This window comes from Melozone crissalis, unplaced genomic scaffold (genome assembly GCF_028551555.1).
Source record: "Melozone crissalis strain CALT ecotype California unplaced genomic scaffold, PUWL_Pcris_2 ptg000013l_1, whole genome shotgun sequence".
In the NCBI taxonomy this organism is placed as follows: domain Eukaryota; kingdom Metazoa; phylum Chordata; class Aves; order Passeriformes; family Passerellidae; genus Melozone; species Melozone crissalis.
The window spans coordinates 55,456,358-55,484,089 of record NW_026535791.1 but is presented as its reverse complement, the minus strand read 5'-3'; the positions used below and the strand labels follow the sequence as shown (position 1 = coordinate 55,484,089).

At 41.2% G+C, this 27,732-nt stretch overlaps 1 protein-coding gene across 3 annotated transcripts in view; it reads right to left on the bottom strand.

The window, feature by feature from the left end:
• The window catches only part of SHROOM2 (shroom family member 2), a 115,749-nt gene that overhangs the window by 26,441 nt on the left and 61,576 nt on the right, over positions 1 to 27,732 (bottom strand). The window contains exons 3-5 of one of the 3 annotated variants that reach the window (XM_054271586.1): positions 18,277 to 18,408; positions 10,420 to 13,057; positions 8,373 to 8,476 (exon numbers count right to left, since the gene is read on the bottom strand). In XM_054271586.1, coding sequence (XP_054127561.1) covers positions 8,373 to 8,476; positions 10,420 to 13,057; positions 18,277 to 18,408 — 2,874 coding nt within the window. The remainder of the gene's footprint in view (positions 1 to 8,372; positions 8,477 to 10,419; positions 13,058 to 18,276; positions 18,409 to 27,732) is intronic. The other 2 variants (XM_054271587.1, XM_054271589.1) reach the window with 2 other exon arrangements.

The window sequence follows — 27,732 nt, the reverse complement described above, 5'->3', positions numbered from 1 at the left end:
CATCAAGTAACTTAAGGGAAAATAAAATCTACAATGCATCAGCACATGATGTTTTTATGACTTTAACCACTGGAGACTATATCTTACATTAGCTCTAAATCTCCATACTCAACAGGGCTACATGAAGATAGTTGAATTTCAAGCAATGCAACAAAAAATATCTTGAGATGGTTTTCATTCTAATCCTATTTCCAGGAAAAGGAGTAAAATCAAACCAGAATACAAAAATGAACGAATGTGTACAAATTTATCTCTGTTTCTCTCTCCACAAACACTTCTGTGTGTTCTTTCACTCACACTCAAGTTCAGAATAATGTTTAGGACTTCTTCCAGCTACTCATGCTTGGTAACACCTTTAGGGGCAGGGGAGGAAACTTTCTGTAAGAAGAAACCACCCTCCAACACTTCCTTTTATCAGCCCATGATAGCCTCACATACCCCTAGCTGTCACTGCATGCACACGGAGGAGAACAGATGTGCCAGGAGCAATTAAAGCAAAAATAACTTCACTTGGTAGCAAAAAGCTGCAGGTAGAAAAATGGGGATGTATGAGCTAGGACAGCCACCCTCAAATTTAGAAACAGGGATTCAAAGTTCCCCTAATAAAGGTAGAGGGAGAGTCCACATTTTCAAGGGTGTGGAGAATGCCCAAATTGGATGGGGGAGAAACAAGGCTGTATTACTGCAGTAGTGTAAACCAAGCAGAGGTTTTGGAGGCAGTCCAGCACCCATTTAATGAGCTGCTGGTGAGCCTGAGTGGAGCATCTCCCTGATCTGCGGGATGCACACCTGACAGCCGCCAGCTGCCAGGAGGGTGAGGAATGGGGAGGCACTGGCAGGAGCCTGCAAGTTTTAACAATTTATTTAGCCACAACCAACCTCCAAATCCCCAAATAATGCATTTGTGATGCTTATGAAGATGCCCACACATCTCTCAGCTCACCTAGCCTGAAAGTTTTAAAATAGACAACAAGAGGAAGAAAAAGACTACAAGTGGGACAATTTATCATGCAACTTCTGCCTTGATCCTGAGGCATGGGAAGAATCTGGTTCAAAACTTTACTATTTGAAGAGCTAGCCTGTGCCAGTGGCCATATGCATTTAGAGAAACCTTTTTGGAAAGATTAAGAATCCATACAGTGGTATTTAATTTTGAAAAGGACATTTCCATACATGAGATGAGTATTTCTTAAGAGAAGAAGCCAGATGGTACAATGCTAAGAGATAACATGCAACTGAAGATACAATATATGAAACTCAGAGGAAATGTGTAACACCTACTGAAACACTCAACCACCATTCTTCCTTCCCCCTCTCTACCCCCTCCAAAGTTGAATTAAACAGCAATTAAAAGGAACATCCACCAGAGAACTTAGGTCCTACTCAAATGAGGAAAATCCAGAACTAACCTAGCAAAGCAGATGCATAAGCAAAACATGGTAAATAAAGAAATTTTAAAACAAAAGCTGAGGTACAAATCCTTAGAGGTGTTAGGATTAAAAAAAATAGGAGAAAAAAAAAGCACTTCTTCAAACACAGATATCTGCCAAACAGATTGTAGGGATGAAAGTACGAGAGTAAGAATACAAAGAAAATAAGGCTGCAGCAAAAAATGGACATGGCCTCCCCTTCACAACTCCACAAGCAAAGAACAGCCTTTGCAGGAACTATTCTCAGATGCTGCACACCATCAGGAGTGGGTTGTCATAAGCTACCTGGGCCATATGACAATCACCTGAATCTTCCACAGGAAATTGCTGACCTGGGATCTGTGATGCACAGCCACCCACTCCTCTGGTACTTGGGCAGCTGCTCGAGCACAGTGACACACTCAGTGTTGGGGGAGGGAAGGTGTGAGGGTGCTGAAGAGAAAGAATGAGGGAAAGAGAGCACGAATAAAAAAAACAATCTCATTATGAATCTGGAGAACTTCAGAATCATAAACTTAACATCTGAAATAAGCAAAAAAAGTAGAAGTTTTATTAAGAGATTCAGCAGCTACACTAATGAGTAAAATTGACAAAGAATAATTTGGGCATGTGTAGAAAAGATATGTCTTGGATGCACTACCAATCTCAGAAAGAGTAACTACACACAGGGACAAGAGTGATCTGGATGACAGAGACCGGATTTTTAGATGAGTTAGAAAATTAAATTTTATCTCACCTGAGGCTCTTGAAAATTTGACTCCCATGAGACAGAGTCCTCACTCATCTCATCACATCATTCACATCAGAACTCATTAAACATAATGAGTTTTCACAAAAGGGGTGAAAAACTAGGTGGCAGCAGTTGCTGCTATGAGGAAATTATTCAGATTTAATAAATGCAAAGTAACCCCCAGGAGAGATTTTCCTGTACTTCACCAACCTTTACAATGATGTACAACAGAAATTACCGCTACACAAGAAGGAAAAGCTGAATTTCATGGACTGTTCTGTGAACATACAATCTTTGTACTTCACAGCAGTAAAAAAACTAAACAAAACCCCCCAAATAAAACAAAGCTCAAAGACAGGCAAACCAGCAGAGGCTTGACAAGATACCCAGCTGCATGGCTCCTGGCTTGCCCTGGCTTTCTGTTTGCCCCTCCAAGCATCTGCTGCTGGCTCACATAGAGAAAAACCTGTCTAGGTAGCCCTTTGGCCTGCCTTTAAGCATTGACACCCATCAGCTGCCATTGTGTAGCAGTGATTCAAGGCTCCACTGCCCCAGAGTGTGATATTTATGTATGTGTTATTAGTAACATACACCAGTACACTGAAAGTTCACTAATTACAAGCATTCACAGAAACTTAAGAAAGATGAAAGGTTACAGGGGTTTCTCATATATGAATAGATGTCCACCCTCCTCTATATGCACAGGAAGAGCTACAGGAGGTTTTTCCCATTTTCAAACAAAACAGAAAGTTTTTAACAGCCCAGATTGTACTGTGTCATTGCTATATGTCACACACAATGGCATCACTGGCAAAAAAAAAAAGTCTGAGAAAGGCCTTAAAAATCTGTATCTCATGATAAAGAAATGCTAAGGACATGGACCTGCTGGAGCAAGTCCAGAGGAGTGCCAGGGAGGTGATCAGAGGGATGGAACACCTCTCCTGTGAACACATGATGAGAGAGTTGGAATTGTTCAGCGTGGAGAAGAGAAAGCTTTGTGGAGCTTGTTAACACATGCATGAAATGTTTGCCAAAGTAATTTTTCCACTGATTTCTAAGGAAGCAGTTGCACAAGATCATACTATTTCTTCCTCACACAGAAAAGGGGGAAAACATTTTGTTTACATAGCTCTGGTAATGTCTTGATAAGTCCTTCAGTGCCTGAGACTTACTTGTCCTGCAATGTTCAATCAGGAAAAGCAACTTACAGATTGACTGCTAACTGCAACAATAACTGAGTAATTTATTGTTGACCTCAGGAAGGTCAACAAGGCCAAGTGCCAGGCTCTGGCCCCTCTGGGTCAGGCCAATCCCAAGCAGAAGTTCAGGCTAAGAATGGACCAAGACCAGCCTTGGGAAGAAAGATCTGGGGGTGACTGTGGACAAAAAGCTCAATAATGAACTGGTAGAGTGCACTCCCAGCTCAGAAAGCCAAATGGCTACATCAAAAGCAGTCTGGCCAGCAGGTCAGGGGAGGGGAATTCTCCCTCTCTACTCTGCTTTTGCAAAACCTCACCTTGATTACTGCATTCAGCTCTAGGGCTCCCAAAAGAAGAAAAATGTGGCCCTGCTGGAAAGTGTCCAGAGGAGGGTCACTACTATGGTTACAGGACTGGAACATCTCATTGAGGACAAGCTGAGAGAGGTGGGGCTGCTCAGCTGGAGAAGAAAAGGCTCCAGGGAGGCCTTACAGCACCTTCCAGTACCTCAAGGGGGCTAGAAGAAAACTGGAGAGAGACTTTTCACAAAGGCATGAAGTGATAGGACAAGGAGGAATGGCTTTAACATGGAGGAAGGCAGGTTCAGATTAGGTATTAGTATGAAATTCTTCACTGTGAGGGTGGTGAGGCACTGGAACAGGTTATCCAGAGAAGCTGTGGGCTCCCTGGAGATGTTAATGACCAGGCTGGATGGGGCTCTGAGTAACCTGGTCTAGTGGAAAGCTCCCTGGCCATGGCAGGAGGGCTGGAACAAGATGATTTTTAAGGTCCCCTCCGAACAAACTAAACTATTCTAGGACTTCACAATTCTTAATAAAGAAGTTTAAAATAGATGTGCAACACAATGGTGGCCAAAGTTCTTGTTAACTATTTAAGGAAATGGCCCTTTTGCTACAAATAAAAACTTCCAAGGCTTCAAGTCTTGTATTTCAGTAGCTCAGTTCCTAGTTAAGCTGATCCTAACACTGTATATTGGTACCTTGTTAAATTTTTTGACGTCACAGTAAAAGAAACCCAAATAAAATGTAGAATTTTAAATTTCTGCAGTTATGAAAAACTGTAGTTTTTTAAGAATATTTTCAATGAATAATTTACACCATCTACCATTGTCTGAGGAAATAAGGAAACTAATTTGTCCAAATGTGTATTGGGTATTGTTGGAGTTTTTTTCCCCACTGGTAATCAGTCCTCATGGATATATAAACCCCAACCCTTATACTGGCCACAAATCAGAAAAAGCTAAGAGAAATAACTATCCATATACATGTATATTATATGTGTCTGTATATATATATACACACAAATATCCATATATGCATGATACAAATAAATACATACATAAATGGACTACTACTACTACTAATTTTTAAATTATTTTCCATCTCACTCAGTTTAGAAGCCATGAGGTCAGCCATATTCCTGTGCTGCTGAAAGTCCTCCTCCTTCCTTGCACAATTATTTGCTGCTCCTCTTTGTGAGTATGGAGCCAAGATATTCACCAAGATATCAAACTGAAAAATCTTCCTTGTAAAGAGCCTAATAAAAAACCTAGGAACATGTCTACAGGCTCCTGTTTCTGGATTATCAAAGATTTTTCTAGAACTTTATACTTGGACATTTAGGACAACTTAAGTATTAAGAAATTATTTTTATTTTGGTTTTGTATTGCAAAGGTTGTTCCTCTGTCTCTAAGAGCTCAACTCAAATAGGAGTAACTACTAAGGTATGAAAACACTGAAAATGTTTTACAGTGTTTAATTGGAGTTGAGTCACACTGTGGTCCTACACTTGACACGTATATGCTCTTTGGACTTGATACCTATTAAATGGTGAAATATTTTCTGCAGCCTGTGATCTCAGAGATCCTTTTTCACTTTTTGAAGTTATGTAACTTTAATAGACATCACAGGAACAAATTAATAGAGCTAGGAGTCAAATGTTCTTAGAAAGTAAATAAAGGCAATGGCTGTAAACATCTCTAGTAGATGGCAATCTTAAGAATTAGATCATAAAGCATGAGTCTTTTGATGCAGAATGACTTATGTGTGCATGTCATACTGCAGGAAGTCAGAGACTGCTGGTCAGAGCATCTATTTCCCTCTTTAACTTTTTGAAAGTCTATTTCAGCTTAGAAATTGTGGAGACTTCTATAAGGAAGGTAATTATATAATCAGTTTAAGTAATTTTACAAATGCAGAAAGAGAGACATGTTTAAGGAAGCACAGACTTCACATCCATAAAAAGGTAAGCTTTTGTAACTAATTTGAAATAGAAAGAGGCCCAACAAAAATAAAAAAGAAGCATTTTTTTGTTTTACAGATCAGCCAAATTGTATAATGCTTTTAAGCTGTCCTAAAGTTAAAAACATCCACAGAATCACAGCAACTCCTCAGTAAAAAATACACATCTCATGTTAGATGACTGCATCCCTGCAAGTTCCCAACAAGAGTGGCTTGGGTCTTCGATTAGAGATGGCAATGGCTGCTATGGGCCACTATTTTCTCTTCCTACACAAGTAATACCCTAAACTATTAAATACTGCAGTTCAGAAGAACATTGTGCAGCTCTTCTAAAAAGGGAGATGAAACAACCTGAATTCATTGGAGGTACTCAGTAACCTCAGAGGGGAAAAACAGAGCTCAAAGATGAAAGAGGTTCACAAACTATCTTCATCAACTCAACATTCACACACCACCCCTCCCCTCCCCTCAGTTTTTTAAAGTACTGTTAATTTACATTTTACAATTGTGTGCTAAAAAAGAACAGCCAAGAAAATACTGTAGCAAAATGCTCAGGAGAAAAAGAAATTACCAAACACCTTTACTTTTGTTTGTTTTTAAAATGCCATTTGCTGTTACAATATTCTAATCCTTTTCCATCCTAGAGTCAGTGCATTTAAAAAAAACCTAGTATTTCACATTTCTGAGGAAAATTATCAGGGAAGCTGTAAATGGTAGCTATTCAAAGTTTATTTCAAGTTAATATTTTTTTGCATTTCTCAAAACAACTGGAGGGGAGGGAGGGCAGAGGCACCCTGTAGTGTAGGACAGTCTCTAACCTGGAGAAAGCGCCCATGGACTCCACAGCTGTCTCTCAGCTTGGGTTCCTGCAAATCTCATGCCCACAAGTACAGAAGGGCCACTCCTGTGTTCAGCCCCATCACACTGACTTTGGCAGCACAAAGGCCACCATAGCACACAGGTCTCAGCAGCACAAAATAACAGCTGCCAGCTATTTAATCCAAACATAAATTTTAAAATAGAGCATTAAATATGACCATAAGGAAGACCTCAGATTTAGTTACTATTCATGTTCTAGAATATACCCTGAATTAGGTAGATTTGCTAGCCATTTGCAGATTGCTAGATTTTAAAAATAGAAAGCTAAATGCCTTTAGGGCAGCTCAAAAATCATAAAATCAATCCATGCCATGAGGCCAGTTCCTTTTGAGCACAAGAATGCCTTGTAAAACAGGAGCACACGGAAAAATATATATTCTTTCCCATAAGGCAGCCATTCATTATCACGCAGTGGTAGCTCACAACACAGGAATTAAATGCCCAAATGAGGAATTTTAACCAGTTTTTTGAATATAGAAGGCATATCAAGCCTCTGCATATCAACGTTGAGACAAAGAGACCATTTCACAAAACCTTCTGTAATGCACGAAAATAGCCAAATACCACATCTGAAATGTATGTCAAAACAGGCTCCAGCTGAAAAAAAAGTTACTGCAGCTGGTGCCCAGTCATGTGATTTTCATGGATTCCATGATTATAAAGCAAGAATTGTGCCGCACAAACACTGCTAAAGTGCTGGCGTAGGAGTATTATTCACATGCTTTTGTGAATAATGGTAGATGGGAATCATTTCACCCGGGCGGAGCCGCTGCCCGCCCACAGCTCCGGACCGTGCCCGCCCCTGCTGCCCGCACACTGCGCCCTCCGGGGCTGCTCATGCTGCAGTCCCTGCCTAAGTACAAAGGGCTGCCAAAAACTACAAAAATAGGGGGTGCTCTCTTCAGCTAAGCCATAAGCAATGCAAAATACAATCATACGAACCCACAAATAAATGCTAACTTTTTACAAGGTTTTAGGGTCACAGCTAGAGTGTGTGTTCGCTATAGTTTATAATTTCCTCTCCCTGGAGGGATTAATACCACTTACAGAACTGAGGAAAGCCTACAGAGGTTCTTTTTTTCCTATGCATGGGTTCTCTCTGTTATGAAACCCAGAGCTGTCAGAGCTGGCAGCAGCAGCATGTGCACAACCTCAGCTGGGCTTCAGCAGCCGCAGAATCAGCGATTGCTGAAATCACTGCTTGCACCACATCTGAAATCACTGCTTACACCACATCGGGGCCAGGACGAGGACAACCCTCAGCATGCTAGACATTTAATAGATTTAAACCACACTGTGCATGCAGTCACACCTTTGAAAACACTGTGTATATATATTAATACATGGATTAACAGAGAAAATCTGAGCTCTTCAAACAGTGAAAGAAATTTTAGTGTTTTCTATTCATGTATTGCATTCTGTAAAGCCACAAGAAAAGCAAAGACCAATTTACAGTACTACTATGTTTCAGCAGCATGCTGTCTTTGCCAGGGATAATACTGGAAATCTCTTTTGGGAAACCCCAGGGCCCCCATCTACCCCCAAAAAATCCGTAACTATCACACAAATAATTCATGCACACAAATAAGAATCAACTGCCTTTCAACAAACTATAATATGCTCAACACTCAACAATTTCTTTAAGCTCACACTAGAGTCCCCAAAAATTTCAGTCCCAACGTTAATTCTATCATGCACATTGAAGTATTTGGGGAGGAGGGAAATAAAGGAAGAAGGCACAGTAAGAACTCTGAAATCATCACAGAAGAACTTGCAGTTTTAGTCAGGAAAAGATCAGATCACAGAAATTTGTCAAAAAGATTGGTCAAAACCAAATCTTTTAGAGAGAGAAATTAAGAAACACTGTACTTACCTTACAGTGCAGTTCCTCTCATCCAGTTTCTTAATGTTAGACAAAATACATTCCCCATCTTCCTTTAAATCCTCTGCTTGCCTCCTTACTTCAACTGATACTTCCTAAAAGAGGTTTGTAGTACAAGTAAGAGACCAAGTCATCGTGTTTCAGACTCTCAAAAAATCTGTGATTATGGAACCTCTTATTTGTGGGTTTGCTCTGTTCAAATGCACATGAAGTCAACAGCATAGCATGTTTTAAGCTTGTTTGGTTTTAAGCAGTACAGCATGCTCTGTGACCTCCTGCGCTGCACTCCCGACCTGGCTGGGCTCGCCTTGCTGCTCTGCTTTGCTGATCTATACAAGAGCTTAACATTTTTATAAACGTTTGCAACTTCCATTTGGCAAAAGCAAAAAAAAAAAAAGAGGCACAGAAGTTGCAGAAGAGTTGCTCACATTTTAGGAGATGCAAGTAGGCACCAGATTGTGAATCCCCGTGCGAGTACTTCAGTTTCTCAGTACGACACCAACAGTGCTGTTCCAGAACGTTATTATCTCCCTATCTCCAAACAACCCCACCCAAAGCATAGCTTTGCATTACAAACACTGAACCTACAGGAAATTTAATTGCACATTAGCACTGGAATAATCTGAATCATATATGCAAAACAACATCTCTATTTACTTCAGTCTGTTGTAAGCATCTTCAATGCACTTATCACCATATTTTCCAGGTGCCTAAACAGGTGTGTGCTTTTTGCCCCAGGAGGCCTATACTGAACTTAAGAGCACTGACTAATAAACCAGAAATGCATACAGGGAATAGATTATATTATTTTTTTTCTGCTGAGTAGGCAATTATTTAATAATTCAGTGAATTTAATTTTCAAAGTAACTTCCAGGTGAATATTTTCAGTGCTTCTGATCCCTACCCTAGTAAATTATCTGCATAGTTAATTCTGCACATAGAGTTCAAAAAGAACTTTTGCCAAACTTAAAGACGCAAAAAACTTATGGAAAGACAGTCCACAACTTTTAGAGATCAACATTTTTGTTTCTCTTTGAGCTATTCTCATTCTACTCCATGTCTACACACACACAGAGATAGATGTATGTATGCAATGTTTTTATCAAGAGGGGAAAAACACAGAAAAAGTAATATACGGCTGCTTTGCTTCAGTTCTATTCTCACAGAAGGCAAAGTTCAACACAGGCTGAACACACCATGATTCCTTATACATATCAGGCAATCTCATAGTAGCTTGAACAACATCTTTTAACAGAGAACTAAAGAGACTTGGTTTCTCTGTTTACTTCCAGTGCCACCTGCCAACCATTGCCTGGCCCTGCTTGGTTAAAAATTAACGTAATATTTACTTGCACGTTGAACAGACTTTTGGCATCTCTCTAAGGAATAAATGTATACATCTTAAATCAAGCAAACTGACATAAAACAAAACATTAAGCAGTTTCATTGTTGCTGTGGCTTTAACATTAACAGGCATATTTGGAATCTCAACTTTTTCAGGCAGAAGTCCTATGTAATTTTGCATGAAGCAAGTTCAGAAGAAAAGAAGAAACCAATGGAAATTACTAGACCATTAAAAATTAGACAAAGTATATATTATTTACATGTGGAACTCTTCTCTTCATAATTTCAGAGAATTCAAACAGGGAATACAGCCACACCAATGAAAAAATAAGTCTGGGTGAAAATTGCTTTGAACCTTCAAAATCTCCACTGTAAAAAAGAGGGTATTAGCAAATCAATCATGTTTTTCTATCCGACTTCAACACACAAGATATTATTTTGATCCAATTCCTCTTCTGCAGCACAAACTTTGATCTTCCTTGTTTTACTTAAGATAGCTACCTATAACATTTACTCCTTTACTGACAAAAGGCAAATACCTGTAACATTTACTCCTTTACTGACAAAAGGCAAATACCATATTACATAGTGTTCCTAAATTGGAAATTTCCATAAAAATTCTCTTTTCCCCTCCACTCCTCTACTGTCCTCCACCACACTGGGCAACTTAAAGAATAATGCAAAAGACGTGTACCTGTTTGTAGAAATCAGTGGAAGGGGATGATCTAGACCTCTCATGGGAGTACTGGGATTTCCCATGCTGTTCATGGCCTGCATCGAGGATATTTTCAGCTGAGTGGTACCTTCCGGAGCCCCTTGGCTCTACGGGCTTCCTCTGCCCCTTCCACGATGCCTCATACTCTGCAAAGGTTCCCAGGCGCTGTGGCTGTGCAGATTTCCCAAGCCTCTCAGCAGCCCTATTGCTGCTGCTATGGTGGACACTGTCCTTTGAAGCATGAGCAGTTTCAGGTCCAACAGAGGCTACCTGACCTCTTCTCTCATGCCAGAGCTCCTCTCCCTCTTGTGCTTTCCTATCTGGCCTCTCAGGCTGTCCCACTGCTAAACCATGGGGACCTGGTTTTTGTGATGATTTTCTAAATGCAGGCTTACTTGTTTCTTCAAAAAATTTCCACCTGTCTGCAAAAGAACCCAGGGCTTCTTCTGATCTCTTTGGATGGCAATGAGCATGGCGTTCATCCTCTGACATGCCCACCTCATTCATCTTCTCTGGTTCTGAGTATGACTTCAGTTTTTGCTCTGTTGTGAACCTCTTCCTGGCTCCAATCCGAGAAACGTGATGAGTGCCACTCCCTGTAGGATTTGGTTTGGCTTGTGTAGCCTCAGGGAATCCAGAGGCATCTTCAGAAACCAAAGTCAGTGATGAAGAGTTGTAACTAGCAGTTTTCCGCTCAGGTGACCTGGGGGGATACTCAGCGGGGCTGGGCTCCAAGCCCCGGCGTCTGAAGGACGTCGCGCTCAGAACCCTGGCCTGGGCTTCCTTCAGGTGATCTTTGTAGGAGCTGGTAAAGTTTGTGTCGGGGGATGTGATGACATTCCCTGTTGAGTCTGGGTTCCAGGTCTCACTGCACTCCTCTGTTTCAGATGAGCCTACTAGTGCAGCAGTACTTCTACTTTTCTGCAGCTTGGCTCTCCTCATTTGGATCTCATTTCTGAGGGTTGTTGAAAAACGATCACTCCTTCGTGCCTGTTTAGACAGGTGAGTGTCAAATGAGGTCTGTCGTTCTGATACCACTTCTGGGTTGTTGTCAGACTGTTTTTTCCCTTCCTGAGCTAAAGAGTGCAACATTGGTGTCCTCTGAGGAGAAATCTTGCTACTTTCATCTTTCCCCCACGTAAAATCTTTCTGAGCAGATCTGTTTCCAGTGGTAAGGACACAGCCCTTTACATCCTCCTGCTGACCGTGCCTAGTTTCACTTTCCTCAGAGCTCTCACAGCTTTTCTTTTGTCCAGATTTTTCAGTATGATCAGGTTTTTTAGATTCTTCTACTGCAGCACATCTAGCATCTCCCTCTCTGTCCTCTGGGTAATGACTACTGTTCTCACACCTTGTCAGTGAAGATTCAACAGATTGTTGAGGTAGATAGTATTTTGGGTTTGGGGCCATTGTAATAATTGCAGGATTTTCATGAGGTGCAAGTGACAAATCAGTTCCCACTGCAGGATTCCAGCTGTCATCCTTGAGTTGTAGTGGCTTTGAGCTTCCCTGAGCAGGCTGTTTTGCTGTCACACAATAATATCGACTTTGTCCAGTGTTGTCCACCTTCTGTTCAGCAGCACTGTTCAAAGAGGAAGTGTTGAGCAGACTGGCTTGGTTTGGACTGTAGCCATGAAAATGATCTGTAGTTAACTCCTGAATGCCACTGTAGGACAGGTAATGTTGCTGATCTTTAGGTGCAGCTAAGATTCTTGCACTGTGATAAAAGGTGCTTTCATCGCTGTACTGGTGCTGGTGGTGGTAAGAGTAAGCAGACTGTGCAAACCTAATGTCGGTGCTGGACAAGGATGGCTGCAGTTTGTTCACAGTTCCTGCATTACTACTGTACCTGTCACCAGCTGAAGAAAAAGTGTGTTCTGAACTGAGATCAGATTTGTAATTTGAGCTGCTGATCCTCCTGTCACATGCTCTGGAGGGCCATCGCTGCTGCTCTGCAGTTTCCAAACTCCAGTCACTCCTGGGCTGCGATCGCTTCGGGGCTGTAAAGTGCTGTGTGCTGGCACTCTCTGAGTACACAGGGCCCTGGGGTTTCTCATGGCCCTTGGTGGCAGCAAAGCTGTCACTACGAAGAGGTGGAGGTGGCGGGGGAGGAGATGAAGGCCTCTTTTTATCAGGAACGTACCAGATAGGTCCGAAACTGGATTTTCCCGAGCTAGTGGGCTTGCCATCTGGGTCTTCCTCTGTTCTAGGACTTTTGTTGTTCTCGTGTTGGATGGGAGCTGGCAAATACCCAGGTTTGTCCTCTGTTCCACTGCTGTCATTCAAAAACTGTCCAGACTTGCTTCCATGCTTAGCCGTCTCCCAGGGCCCCACTTTGTAAAGCATGTTCTCTGTTGAAGAAGTGTCTGCACTGGACAGAGTGTGGTCAGGGGTGCTAGAACTTGTGGAGAAAGATCCATAGGCTGAATCCCGCTTACTTTGGCTCCCTAGATGATCAATGCTACTATTAGACCTTGCAGAAGAGAGTCTTCCATACTGGGCTACTTGGGGAGTGTGGTCCCAGCTGTCCATACTTCCCAAAGAGCTGAATTGGTCAGAAGAGCGGTACAGACTTGTCTGATCCCATGGGTTTGACAAGTCCTGAGAAGAACAACTACTGAAGGAAACAAACAAACAAAGTGTCAGAATAAATATAAAAAATGTCCCAAAATGCCACAACATAATTTTAACCACCCATTTTAATAATATTGGTTAAATCCATCTGCACAGCAGTTAAAGACAATCTAACAAAACAAAGTTTGAACACTAACTCAGGGCTCCAACTTGATACTCCACCACTGATTCAAAGCTTGAAACCTTAGTAACTACCTCAGCTTCCCTATGTAAGTTTGCTAGTAAGTAATATGCATTTATCTCCTTGAAGGGTCCCTTTTCCCTATGCAAATGGTTGATTTTGCTGACTTTGCTTTTAGGAAAATTTAGTTTGAGATCCATTAGCTCCCTCTTTCCCAGAAAAAACACCAACTTATTTTTCAGCTTATTTTCCAGGCACCCTGATTCTTGCAGCTGTTAAACTCACGTATTTCCTCTCTTCACCTTTGAAATATGATTCCAAACTTCTTTAGCCCATGATGTTATTCCCCCCTCCCAAGTTACTCCAATAAAGTTACATCCACATCTGCCCATTTGTTTGATGTTTTAACTTTTAGGCAGAGACGCACTAAATGCATTTGTCCCAAATACCACCTGCACATGCACCTTAGCAGTGTGGTTTCAAACCACTCTCAAGCTGACACTCTTAAAACAACATTCCATTCCACCCAGTTCACAACATTGGCAGGAAAACTTCAGGAGGAGATGCCAAAGCTCTGCATGGCCAAACAAACTTCTGACTTTCAAGACTCCTTACTGCCACTAGTTTCTCCCTACCACTCCTTCTTCTATAAAAACATCATCTTTGACACTACTTTCTTCAGGTCTTTTGCTAAGGACACGATTCCAAAATCCTGCTGCTTCTGTTACCTTCCTACCCCCTGGGTTTTGTTTCACTTCCTTTCGTTTATTTTCTCTCTCACAGTACCCACCTCCTGTCAATCCAACACACTGATACTGAGATGACAGTCTTGACAATTATTCTCATCACATCTCCCTCTTTGAACTTCACTGGCAGCTCCTCCTGCTTTTATACACCAAATTCAAATTCTTGCCTTTGCGTGCAAAGCCCCTTGGTAGAAATCCCAGAATTATTCCACTTCCCTGTAGCTATAATTGTATGAAGCATCTATCAAATCTTGTGTTGCAAAGAGACCTGTGAAAGCTAGCAATGAAATTAGATTAATCCACATAAAAAAATACCAAGAGTGACACAGGTCTTCTGTCAAAAATATTGCAAAGGTCAACTCAACAGTTTTTTGGATTTCAATATTAACAGAATTGGTTCTTTTCCCCTCTGCTACTATAGCCTTTTAAACTTCTTTTCTTAGACAACATGGTCAAAAGCAACTTATACAAAATAAGAGAAGATATGCTTTATGCTTATTTTCTAAAGGCATTTTATTAACAAGATACACTAACAATGGCCTCATCTTGTGGGATTTCATGTTCTTTCATTCATTTATTTTCAGCATTTAAAGCATCTTGCTGAATCCTTTAAAAGGTCTTAATTGTCATGTTAAGCTGATACTGTGTTGCATGTAAAAAGTATTGTGGTTATTATTAGGATTTTTCTGTGAAAGAGTAATGTAAGTCAGCTATTACTAAGAATTGCTGATATTCCCACTTCCTTGACCACTAAGGAGATCACAGAACCATTAAGGTTGGAAAAGACCTTGAAGTTCATGAAATCCAAACAGATACCTGGCATTAATTAAAAGAAAGATGCCACTTGTGCAGGAAAGCCTCAGTTTACAGGTCTCATGTAAATCTGCCAGTATCAAATGTGAAGCAGAGATATCATCACAGGAGGTCAAAGCTCTGCTAGAAAATGCCTAATGGAAACCCAGCAGAAGCAGCAAGCACTTCAAAGGACAGGAAGGTTTCTAATGGCATGTTAATGCAGAGCGTGGCCTCCTGTGGTCCCAAACTGCAGGGCAATCCTCCTGTGAACCCTGACATGGAAGAGAGTGCAGAGGCCAGTTCTGCCTGAGCCTGGCTGGCATCCCAGGATAATCTTCTCTCAGTGGCTGTTTTAGAGCAGATTCATAGAAGCACCTACACTGCTGGTCAAAGTAGGGCAGGTGAAGTCCAGGAATAATCTACAAACACCATCCCTTGGCCACACTGGCCAGTAAACACCCTTCCCAACCCTGGGGCATGAGCTTCAGCTCCTGGACCATTACAGAAATTATCTCCTCTCAGCAACAGCATGGGATTACAAAGCAGATGCACCTGACCCTAACTGCCTCAAAAGCTCAGTTTAGGCAGCCTTCTCAAATCACACTGGTCCCACAGCCACACCTGCAATACCAGAATGAAGCAGAAGAGGCGGCTGGGTTCATCTGCACAACCAGGGGCACAAAAAAACCCCAAAGGCTCCTCTGTTATAGTATACCCTACTGCAAGAAAATGCAGGGTTTAAGCTTTCAGCAATTTAAGATAGTTCAGTTATATTCCTCCCAGAAAAGTAAACTCAGCCTTAGTTTAGGATGGGCCAGGAAAAAAGTCTGCACCATGTTATTAAGGTGTGAAAAAGACAGAAGACTCACAGAGGGAAATGAAGGCACCAAAAGCTTTATAAGTTCCAGCTCTCTAACCTTCCATGAGAGGCATCTAGATCTAGCCTAGTGCTCCCAAAGACAACTTACAATTTTTGCCTTGAAGTCACATGATAAAACCCCCATACATATAGTGCTGGATGTGAAGGGCTGGGCTCCAGGACCACCCTCTCTCCTACAGCCTCTTCTGGGCTGTCTTCCTCTAGCTTCATCCACCTTTTCAAATGTTCAGATTCATCAGGCTGGCAAAAAGAAAGCCCCAGCAAAACCAACCAACCAAAAAAACCCTTAAGCAAATCAAACTGCCCATACCTTAACCTAACAGTAGATAGTATGGACAGTCTTCATGGGGCTGTTTTGGCCAGCTGTGCCCCACTCCACCAACACAAAAAAGTGTGGCATGTGCCCCCTCCCCCCATGAACTCCCCATGTTTTACAAGTGATTTAGTGAATTTTCACACTCACTGAGAGGATGCAGGTAGGCATAATCAGAAGAGATTTTAGGCTTTGAATACCAATTTCAGATGCTTAGCTCAAGGAAGGACATGAAATTCCAGAAACAGCCCAGGGGTGGGATGCCTGGGCTAGAAATGTATCCCCTCCTCGGGCTGTTTCAATTATCTCCTTGCATACTGCTGCTTTCAGCTACTGATCAGCTGAGCTTTTTGTGAAATGTACTTGAAAAGTGGGGAATCTCAGAGGCTGCTCACCTCTTTTTGCAGATCAGCAAGCCCCAAGAACCCAACTCTGCAACTGAGATCCCCAAAGTACCAAAATCCTTGGGCTGCCACTCTGGGAATGCTGGGTATCCTCCAGCAGCAGCATGGTAAAAGCAGCTCTGCCTCTGAAACAGTCTTGGACAGCAGACATCAGGGCTGACAAATCTCCCAAATATACTGTCTTTTAAGTGGGCAGCACAGGTAGCCAAGGGGTTCAGCATGGCAGTGACCTGGGAACTGTGATATGAGACTGTGCTAAGGCCACTAAATCTTTCAGCAGCATGTGAGAAAGAATCCCTTGTTTTTATTAGTATTAGTGTCTGCCAGCAGTTGTGGCTCTTTCTGATATGTGAGGGGAGAGGATTGTTCTATTCCCATGCTCTCTTCCTTTACATCCAGAATTTCCCGCCCAAACCTCATTTCAAACTGGCATGGAACCATTTTTTTCTCTTTTTTTTTTAAGTATTGGGAGACACCCAGCTTCTATCAAACACACCTTGAGACACATCTTGTAGTATTTTACTTTCACAAGGTACAAGGACAACCACCAGGAAGAGCAGGAAGCATATAATGATTTACAGCTTAGTACAGAAAACTCATTAATAACAGAAATACTCTTTAGCTATAGCATTGCAATGAGGAACCCTATAGAAGATTTTAGAAATTTCTGAATTTTGTTTCTGTGTACAAGGACTTTTACTGTCTTAAAATCTATAAATCTAAATCAATCTAAAACCCTAAATCTAATATCATATGATATTTAAATACAAACCTTAAATCAGTGTAAAGCAGCAGAAATTGTAATCAAAGTTGCTAAAATTTCTACTAATAAAGTATTACAAACAACAGTAAAAAATCCCCCTTTCTGTCAACTTTATTCAAGGGCAGTTTAAAAACTTAGCTTAAAAACAGTAGGGAGCTCCCTAAGAAAACAATGTAACAACATTGTAAATGTTCATCCAAATGTAAAATTTAGATGAAACAATAAAATAAAAAACAGAAGTATTAATGTTCTTTTGTTTTGACTACCACCAAACATCAACCTCAAGGAGTACTGATTCAGCAGAGAATGCACAGCACTAAGTATAGAAAACCAAAGTCTGCTTCCCAAACGAGGACTGCACACCAGACTAATTTTCTGTAATGCTCAGTGTAACTGAGGAGGAAAAAGTAACAAAAGGCAAAAAAAAATTAATGCCCCTTCCCTCCCAAAAACCAAGAAAATCTTCCATGAAAATGATAAAGAATGTAACCTAGGAGCAGGAAACAAACAAGAACCTGCAACCAGACACAAAGAGGCGTTACCTAAAGGTCTAGAGTTTCACAGCTAGAACTGCCTGGGTGTCAGCCTTTCTCCATTAGTGTTGAATGTGACCTAACAAATATTAAAGTGCTTTAAACAGGGACTGAAAGCCATTGGTCTTATTACCTCTCTAGACAAGCAAGATCACAGATGCAGGGAAGGATTACAGAAAGACAGTTAAACTAATTAAACCAGTAATACCTTAAAAGGCAACAGTAAAGCATTCTGCACCCTCTCTTTAGATAAAGCCCTTTTAATTGTTTGAAACAGTATTTTTATCTTCTTCTACCTTCCCTATTTCACTTCATGAATGTTAATTTTGATGGTTATTTTGCCTTAGGATTTTCCCAGTGGACACTGAAAGGAAAAGCAGAGCAAGAAGCAGAACCTTGTGACTGCCTTTAAAGCTAGTTTCTTACCTCTCAATCACATGCACATATCACAAACCATTTCAGAACTCCACTCACCCACACGTCAAACTTCCCCAACTCCCCCTGCATGCACTGCAAGGACAGGCAACTCTAAAGTACAACACCACGATTCTGTGTTGGTTGTTTTTTATAAAAACCCCTCAGCAACATGAGCTGCGTTATTGCAGGCTGGCTGTTGAGCTGGATGTGTGTAAGCCAAGCAGACTCACCTTGCATGGTAGCTGGAGTGCCAGGAGGCGCAGGCATGGGCCGAGGCGAGGTGTGACGTGGCTGCCTCAGGCTGGCTCTCGGTAAATTTGGTTGCGTGCCAGGAGTGCGGCCTGCAGGCCAGGTCATTCCTTCTGAAAGCAACAGAGGCACAGGTGCTGCTTTAATGCAAACACTTCAACAAGGTGATATGCAGCAAAAAATCTACCAGGGCAGCAGTAAAGCGTTTCACAGATAGGACTGAGGTATAATGACTTTCAATGACAGCAAAACTTTCTACGTGCATGCATGCCAGTTTTGAAAAGACATCACCATTTCTTTAAAATGCTTGAGATACAGTGAAGTACCAATTATTTTTTTTTTAATGTGTGGTGAGGTGGGTGTTTTTTACAAGGAACAGAGATTGATAAATTTTAAAGTGCCTGACATGTATCCAGAGGTTTAATAGTTAAAGATAATATTACACTTTGAAGTCTTTTACAACTTGCCAACAGTAAGGCTTTGGTAAGATTTTACTGTAGGTAGGTGCATATAGGAGGAGCTTATAGGAAGAAAAGAGTTAATGACAGGAAGGATTAAAGCCATGTACATTATTTCATACAAGTTAGTGATACAAGCAATCATATTAACTCCAGGCAAATTCTGCTTCAGCTCTTGAAATGTTTGGCATCCCAGATATGCAGGGAGGTTTTGTTTGTTTTGGTGTTTTCTGGGATTGTTTTTTAAAGAATACATTTCAGTATCAGTTCAGTGAATCATGTAAGTCCCCAAATATCTACTTGGATATCACCTCCAAATGTTCCTGCTCACCTAACAGAAGAGATCCCTTCTAAGAAGTACCAACAGTAGATGGTTGTTAGAGTTATGTACCTTAAAAACTGTTTTGAAAAACTGCTTCATACTCCTCTACCTCCTTCCTTCTACTCAGGAATTAGTAACTACAGCTTGCACTGCCTTCCAAGGACTTTCTGTTTTGTTACAGCATTCAGCACTCATGGAGTAAGTGCATTCTTTTTTCCCTAAGGTTAAATAAGCCTTCTGGGTGGAATCCAGCCACTTCTGTTTCAGTGAGCAGATGCCAATTACAGGCCATTTGTCTAGACCCTCTCACTTGGGAATGAAGCAGGACCTTCTTAGAAAGTAATTAATAGCCCTTCTTCTTGGCTCGTCCTGGAGGAAGTGTAATTTAAAATTTAGATACAATATGAGGTTGGACAAATCCCATCTTTTTAAGTCCAAGTATGAAATAAAGACTTATAGGACCTGTAGTTGTTACGATTTTTTAAATGCACTTCTGTATTTAAGAAATCTGTTACTCCAAGGTTAAGTAATTTGCTACACTGAAGAAGTGTTCCATATTTTCAATTTGAACTGTAAAAAGGTATTTCTACATTTTTTTTACTCATTTCCCCTTTTTATACATTTGTCTGTTATCATACCACCACTGCATTTAGAGACCAAAACTAAAGCAAATATCTTCAAAACTCAGGTCAGCTCTGAGTACATGGCTTTTCACAGTACGTTCAGCAAGGTCTGGAGAAATCAGTGATCAACTGCCTTTCCAAAATCTGCATGCAGGATTACAAAAGGAGAATAACAATTCTACAGGGACGCTGTAATTTCACTACAAAGTGTAGCATCATTATTGTCACTAAAAAAAGAAGTAATTGTTTCCATAAACAAAAGCCTATTCTTCTCAGTGTGACAAAAGAGAAAACGATTAAGCAGAGCATCTCTAGCTGCTCCTTCTTGGTAGGGACAGTGGAGGAGCCCCAGTACTCTCAGTGCAAACAAGTGCAGAAGATTCTGCTCAGCCATATGATGACAGGCTCCAGACAATCCTTGCTTGCTCCAAGCTTGTGTGCAGGTATGGAAAAAGTTACAGTTCCACTGTTCAGCTGCACAGAACATCACATGAACTCTTCCCCCCATTGCTCATCTTTAACAGTACTGACAACAACTCAGCATACCACAAATACCTGGTAAGGCAAATTCAGCAGATCTTGAGGCATCAATTCAGCTGAAAAGGTTTATCTTTTAGGAGACAATTACTTTTCTATGATGTACTGCTAAGGAAGCACAAGACTAGGAAACTAGCACAACACAAGCAGCGTTTGGAGCACAAGGAAAAGGTTGGGAAGAGGGCTTCTGTGACAGTTTGGGCTTGACAAATGGCAGGAGGAATCCAAGCACTGGGAAGAAACAGAAGGGATGCACATGTAAGTCAGTACTGTACCTCATGGAACTTGTCAAGATCTTGATAAGATAGTTCCTTGCTACATGAATGTCATTTTCAGAAGGCATTTTCTGTGCTACAATGTCCACCACCACTTTCATCTTCCTGAGCAGCCAAGCAAGGGGAGGAACAGACTGGACTGAGTTGTGGCATAAGGCAAGTGGACAAGAATTTACAAGTTCTGTTGAATTTTCTGTTTTTGTGGCCACACAGGATTTTTGAGAGGGTCTTTTTTTTTTTTTTTTTTTTGACATAATGGTCTGAACAGCCTAAAAATACTGGTGGGATACCCAGAAGGGGGAATCTCATAGACAAACAACTGCTTTTGTTGGGAAGTTCCCACACATGACTAAAAATTAGTTCACCGTACACAGTCAACAGTACTTTCTGATAGTAATTCTAATTAAATGGTAAGAATCTATCCTGCACTTCAAGGAACGATTTTTTTCTAAAATGGGGACTACAACATAAAAAATTCATTCCAAAATTCAGCAAATGGATAGAAGAACTAGAAAGAAAAGATTCAGAGATTCAAAACAGGAATATTTTGCAGACAACTGAAGAAGCTGGAAGCTGAGCATTTACATTCTAATGTAAAACCTCTCTGTTACTTCTGAGTGACAGAATGAGATCATCTGAACCTACAACTCAGAAAACCTCCAGCATTAATGGAAGCATTATTAAAAGCATTTCACTGAAAGTATCTTTCTACCAGTGCTTTTACAGAAGCTGCCGGAAGGAAAATGTTGATAGGCACAGAAGATAGGTTACAAAGGAAAAAAGATAAAAAAGCCAGCAGATCCAACAACAGAAGCGTGTATCTCCCCAGAACCACCTTCTCCAACAGATACTGTATCATTCTTATCAACTGAACAGCACCTCTGTTGTAACCCTGCCATACAGGCTTGTGCATCTAGAGTAACCAAAGCAAAAATGTGACAGGCAGTTCCAGGCACCTGCATGCAGATGAAAACCAATTGCTAGAATTTATTTCATAGAACCATAAAACAGTTTGGGTTGGAAGATCAGTTTAAGATCACTCAGTTAAAACACCCCCGCCATGGACACGGGCACCTCCCACTAGAGCAGGCTGCTCACAGCCTCATCCAGGCTGGCTTTGAACACTCCCAAGGATGAGGCATCCACAACTTCTCTGCCAACCTGTTCCAGCGCCTCCCCACCCTCACCCTAAAGAATTTCTTCCTAATATCTGATTAGTCTGGTAATGTTTCATTGCAGCCCCCTGCTGAAGGAGCCAAGGCCCAGCTGCTGGCACACACCTCAGGCTGAGGCTGCCCAGCTCTCCCTGCAAGCAGCGGCATTGCAGGGGACAGAGGCAGGCGGTGCCGCTATCCCGAAGCCCACGGGCCGTGTCTCCCTTTCCCGAGATCCCTTCCCGTCCCCCCCGGCCTCCTCTCCCTGCCCCGCCCGGCCCCCCGCGCGCCCCCTGCCGGCTGCCGTGCCCCGGGAGGCCGCGGCTCCGGCGCCGCCATCAGTGCCGATCCTCCGCCTCCTGACGGGATCGTTCCTCATCCCTACGGAGCCCCCCTCAGGCCGGCACAGAGGCACGCTCTGCCATGACCACACGCTGGTGGCTTTTCTCCTGGCGGCTGCAGCCCTGGGACTGCACAATTGCGCTCCACAGCCGCAGTAATCACTGACAGCCAGGGCTCCCCACAGCACATCTAACCAGGAGTGAGCATTAGAGACCCAGTCCTTGCAAATGCGATGTCACCCACTGTTCATCTGTATCTGAAGTGACAAGAAATACATCATAGAATCAATCAAAAGAATGGTTTGGGTTGGAAGAGCCTTTAAGATCATCTCATTCCAACACTTCTGATGAAGGCAGGGACACCTTCCACTGGAGCAGACCATTTGCTCAGAGCCCCATCCAGCCTGGCTTGAATGTTTTTAAGCTATGGGCCACTCACAGCTTCTCCAGACACCCATTCCAGTGCCTCACCACCCTCAGAGCAAAGAAGTTTTTCCTAACATCTAATCTAGACCTACTCTGTTTCAATTTGAAGCCATTGCCCCTTGTCTTGTCACTATATGCCCTTGAAAATAGTCTCTCTCCAATTTCTCATAGGCTCCCTTTGGGTTCTCAAAGACTGCTATTATGTCACCCCAAAGCTTTCTCTTCTCCAGGCTGAACATTCCCAGTTTTCTTAGCATTTTCACACAGTAAAGGTGTTCCAATCCTCTAATCAACTTGATTGCTTCCTTTGGACTCACTCCAACAGGTCGATCGTCCTTCCTGTGTTGGGGATGCCAGAGGTGGATGCAGTACTCAAGGTGGGGTCTTTACCCTAATAAAACCTAATAAAATCGCGATTTTTCAAAAGTCAAAGGATGGACAAGTCAGTGGCTTCAGTCAGAACTGAGCTGGATCTACAAAGACAGGAAAAAAATCCCAAAGCAGAAGCATCTGTTCTTTTTACCTCTTACTGTTACACACTGTCAGCCCTAAATCTTTGAGTGAAAACTGTTGTAGCAATCATTTATATTAAAGATTCTTTAAAAATAGATATATTCCCTTTTCAGTCACTTATGTTTCTACAGAAAGCTGTAGACCATGTTTCAAGGTACAAACACAAGAATTTGGGAACCAGTCAGTGTAGTGATGCTGAACAGCAGCTATCAAAATAAAACTCTTCTCCCTCCATTCACCACATTGCTACTCAAAGCTTTTCAGCGGTGCAACAAAGCCTTTCTGTGTTGTTAAAAACTTTGTTTTTAAAATAACCCAAGTTCACTTTTCCGAAGTTGCAGCAGGAGGTCCAAACTACTGGCAGTCATTTTAAACCTTGTCTAGAACCAGAAATGTTGCCTAATCCCAGAGTAACTGGCTACTAAACATGCCAAAGATGCAAGGCTAAGGAAATGCAGAAAGGCTGCAGCCCTGAGATAAAATGGAAACCTGCACAGGGTTAGAGGTCAAGCGCAATCACTGGCACCCTCAAACAAGCAGCACACCCGAGCACTGCACTGTGAGGTACAGCTCACAAGGTGCCCTTAGATTGTGTCAAAGCCAAATAAATCAAACCACGCTGCTCTTGTTTGTTCTGCAGAAACAGAACCAGTTACAAACATGCTGCCCCATGCCAGCCACACAAATTGCCTAGGAAAGGTTCAGGTTTTGCAGTGTCCTCAGCAGGCTGCTTACACATTTTTTGGTTTTTTTTTTACTCCATGTACAGAAAATGTCAAGAATTTGTAGTGACAGCACAGGGGCTCTTGTTTGTCCGCTTATAAATCCCAAACAGCTTCAAAGTTCTCAGTTTTCTCACATCCCCTCCCTTACAATAACAGTAGGCTAGACATACCAATACCTCATTAACAAATTTTTTTTAGTAAATCTGTGTATGCTGGGGGAATAAAAGTCTTCCCAATCCATGAGGGTTTTTTGTAGTTCACCAATCTTTTGTTTAGTAAATTAAAACACACCAGAAGACCAACATATAATGTAATTAACTGGGTATGCAAAAAGCCACTGCAAAGGAACTGTTAAATCATTTATTCAATGTATTAAAAACATATTTGGATTTTGCTAGTCTTCTGAATCCTTGGCAGGAAAAACAAAGGAGGCCGAATACCACCATGAGTCTGCAGTTACCCACAGAGGCCTCAAATAAAAAGAAATTGACAATGTAACTGTTTTTCATTCCAGATGCTGTTATATGTATTTGTCACTGTAGATTTGAAGAATTAATTCAACTGCCTAACATGGGAGCTCATGATTTGAACTAGATGATTTTTCTAAAATGAAGAAATATTTTTAAATGAGCACTTAATTTGATCTTTCTTCTTACCCTCCCTTGAAAACAGACAAACAACATTCCTTTCTACAGAATACCAAAGGAGTCATCATCCTATACAAAGATATTTGCTATTATCTATCTCAGACAGCTATATTCATAGAATTCAAATTACTTCATGCTATCTGCCAGGGAAATATGGAAATGAAGTATCTAAAATCTGGCAAAAAGCTATCACCCAGCAGCAAAACTCTAAGGAATGTGAATGGTTTCTTGTGCCATTCTCAGTAAATAAATACATGTAAGAGTTATTCTAATTTAGGCTAAACCAGTTGTTATCAATTCCATAAAAAAGCTCTTGATTAAGTCCAATACAATTGCCCTTGCCATTTTCAGTGTTGTCCTGTCTCCTGACATAAAGGTACATCTATATCTTTGGATCTAACAGCAAACCAAGTGAGGAAAAAGCATCCAAAACTTGAGGAGGAACACTTTTTCTGAACAGTCTCCTGCTTTATTTTTTCTTCATTTATTTAAAAATAAAGGAAGGAGGGTGGTATGTATGTCAGAAAGAATATGAGAAGGAAGAAAAATACAGAGAGCCCTCCTGAAAATTTCCATGCTGAAATTGTGTATTAAAGGATTTCCCAAATTAAAAAAAAATCTTTCCGAATATATTTTGAAGTAAACCTTCACTGTCACTCATATCCAATAGAGATTATATGTATATACACACACATATCTATCTTTCTATATAGATTCATGCATAGATTTATGCATGTATGCAAAGCGACTTTTTAGGCTTTTCTAGTTCCAAAACATCCACAATTTCTCTGACCAGGCTGATGGTTTTGCACTCCAGCCACTGCTTTTTTGGTCTTTTCCCACTGCTAAAACCTGTCCCACTACCCACTTATGAACTCATCTCTATGCTGCTTTCTAGAGCCTCACAGCCTCAGCCACTTCCTTCCCTCTTAAGCCTGTCCTACTGCCTTTCCCTCTGATTCAGTCTAAGATGCCCCAAGTTCCTACTGTCCTGGGGCTAGACAGCAGCAACTCAAAGCTTTCTCTAAAGTACACTTTGTGCCAGCATACAGACTGCCCATCCAGAAGAGCCTTAAACATCCTTTTAAGTAAGGACAGAAGATACAGTAACTGCATTAGCCCCTCCAAAAAGCCAAAAAACGGGGCTTTCCCAGCAGAGGCAGAAACATCAAGACTCGAAATTTTAACTGCAGAGTTATCACACTCTCACTTTATATTATAGAGATTAAACTTCAGATGTGTAAAATGTCTTTTCATGGTGAGCAAAAAACCCAAAAAACTCTTGCAAAGTATCATCATGGCAAATACTTTAGGGCCATGTCTTTTACCTCTGCAGATCTGTAGTGAGCTGTATAAAAACAAGACCCTTCCTTTCTTTCAGGGTCACTCCCTGAATACAAAAAAAAAAGGTGAATGGAACTCTGTTTCAGATGAAGCCAAAACCTGTCTGGATTTACATCTGGTTTATTAACAAAAGGAATGGTTAAATCAGATGCACTGCAGGAACATTTAATGAAATATTTAATTAAGTAAATCTTTAGAACAATACTGCTGATCCCTATTAGAAACAATATAGTTATTTTCATCCAAAAAACCCTATTGGAGTAAGAAGCAGAACCAACTCACCAGGCCCACATAAAGTCTTATTGCTCATCTATTTACAAGCTTTCACTTGTTAAATACTCTAATACTGCTTCTCACAACACTTGGAATTCTCAAGTAAGCTTCCAAATAAATACTGGTCACATCACACAGCATCCAGGACACATTTACTCTGGCTTAGCCATAACTTAGACAAAAAATGAGTATAATAGTGTAAAAAGTTACATTACTTTCCACATTAATAAAGAATCGAATAAGCTTTTCATGTAGAAATTTTCCCTTGAGGCATCTTGGTCTCAGAAGGACAATAGAGATTTGAAAGAAAAATCTGCTCCACTAAAAAAAAAAAAATTAAAAAACCCCAAACCAAACCAACAAAAAAAATCCCAAAACAAAACCAACAAAAACACAAATGAAAAAAATCCCACCAAACCAAAACCAAATAAACCAAACTCCCCCAAAAACTCCTCTTCTGAAAATCCCCTTCTGGATTACATATACTAGTGCATGTAAAAATTTTTACTTCTTCCACTGAATTGAGGTAGCTATGCAGCTGTAAATCACTTTTTGATACACAGCATGGTTTATAAAAAGGATTTTTATTGTCATAAAAAACTATTTTCAGATTAAAACAGACATTAGAGTTTTGGCACTTTACAGAGCTCGTAATTTGGGCAGGAAATCTCAGCTGCCTTAACATGTTGGAAGCCCAAGGCATAAAGTGGTTACAGTTGCACAATCATCCAAGTAACCTCTCCCTCCTTACATCCCAGGGCAGCTCAAGTTTCAGGTGAAATTGTTAGTTCCAAGTTAAATCCCGATCTTAATCTCCAACTGATGACTGCAGCCATAACAGCATTGTAACAAACAGCAGCACAATTTGAAACACTTACACATCCATCTACCATTTCTCCACTGGCAAAGCGCAGATATTTTCCTGCACCTTCTTGGAGCATGAGCTACTCTCTTCCTATGCCTGTACTAACTCAGGCCAAATATTTCCAACATTTTGTGTAGACTCTTAATGGAAGTAGAAGGAATCTGCATGGGCAGGTACAATGCTGTCTCTGAGAGCCCCTACCACCCTGTGGGTAGGAGCCTGGCCCTAACAATGCAATCCATGCCCTCCATCCCTAGGGGGGTGATGGGGACTGCAGTAAAGGCAAGTGCAAGAAGCTGGATCCTCTACTGAGGCTGGTTCTATGGCCTGCTTCATCTTCTGACATTTCATTCTGTGAGAAACAGAGCTGTTTCCCTTGATTTGGATACGCTAGGAATAAGTACAAACCCTCATTTTGAGCAGATATATGGCAGCCCTAAAACACAATCACCTGGAGTTAGAACATTAATAATGACCAGACAACTCTCATTTCTGGGATTCTTGGAACAGAGCTGATTTTGGTTGGAGAACTAGGTTTTTAGGCTTATTTTACAGAAACTGAATGTGCCAAGATATGCACCCAATTTAACATCATTAGACTTGAATGCTGGGTTCAGTCACTTCACAGCAAAATAAAAGCTATTTTCCAAGCAAAATTGAAAACAGAAGACCTTCACAGCAATAACAACACAAATCTTCAATAGATCATTTTTCTTCCAGCCCAGCTCACACCATCCCTTCAGATCCCAATCTTTAGCCACTCTAATTATCACCAAGTGTAGGTTTTAAAGAGAGTAAATTTGGCAAAAGTAGAATAATAAATGTCCACAGGTTGAAACGTGCTTTGATACACAGAAATAAAAGCAGAAACTATCTAAATTTTCCAAGCCCAGATCAGTTACAATTGATGGCAAAATACAGGAAAAAATTCTCT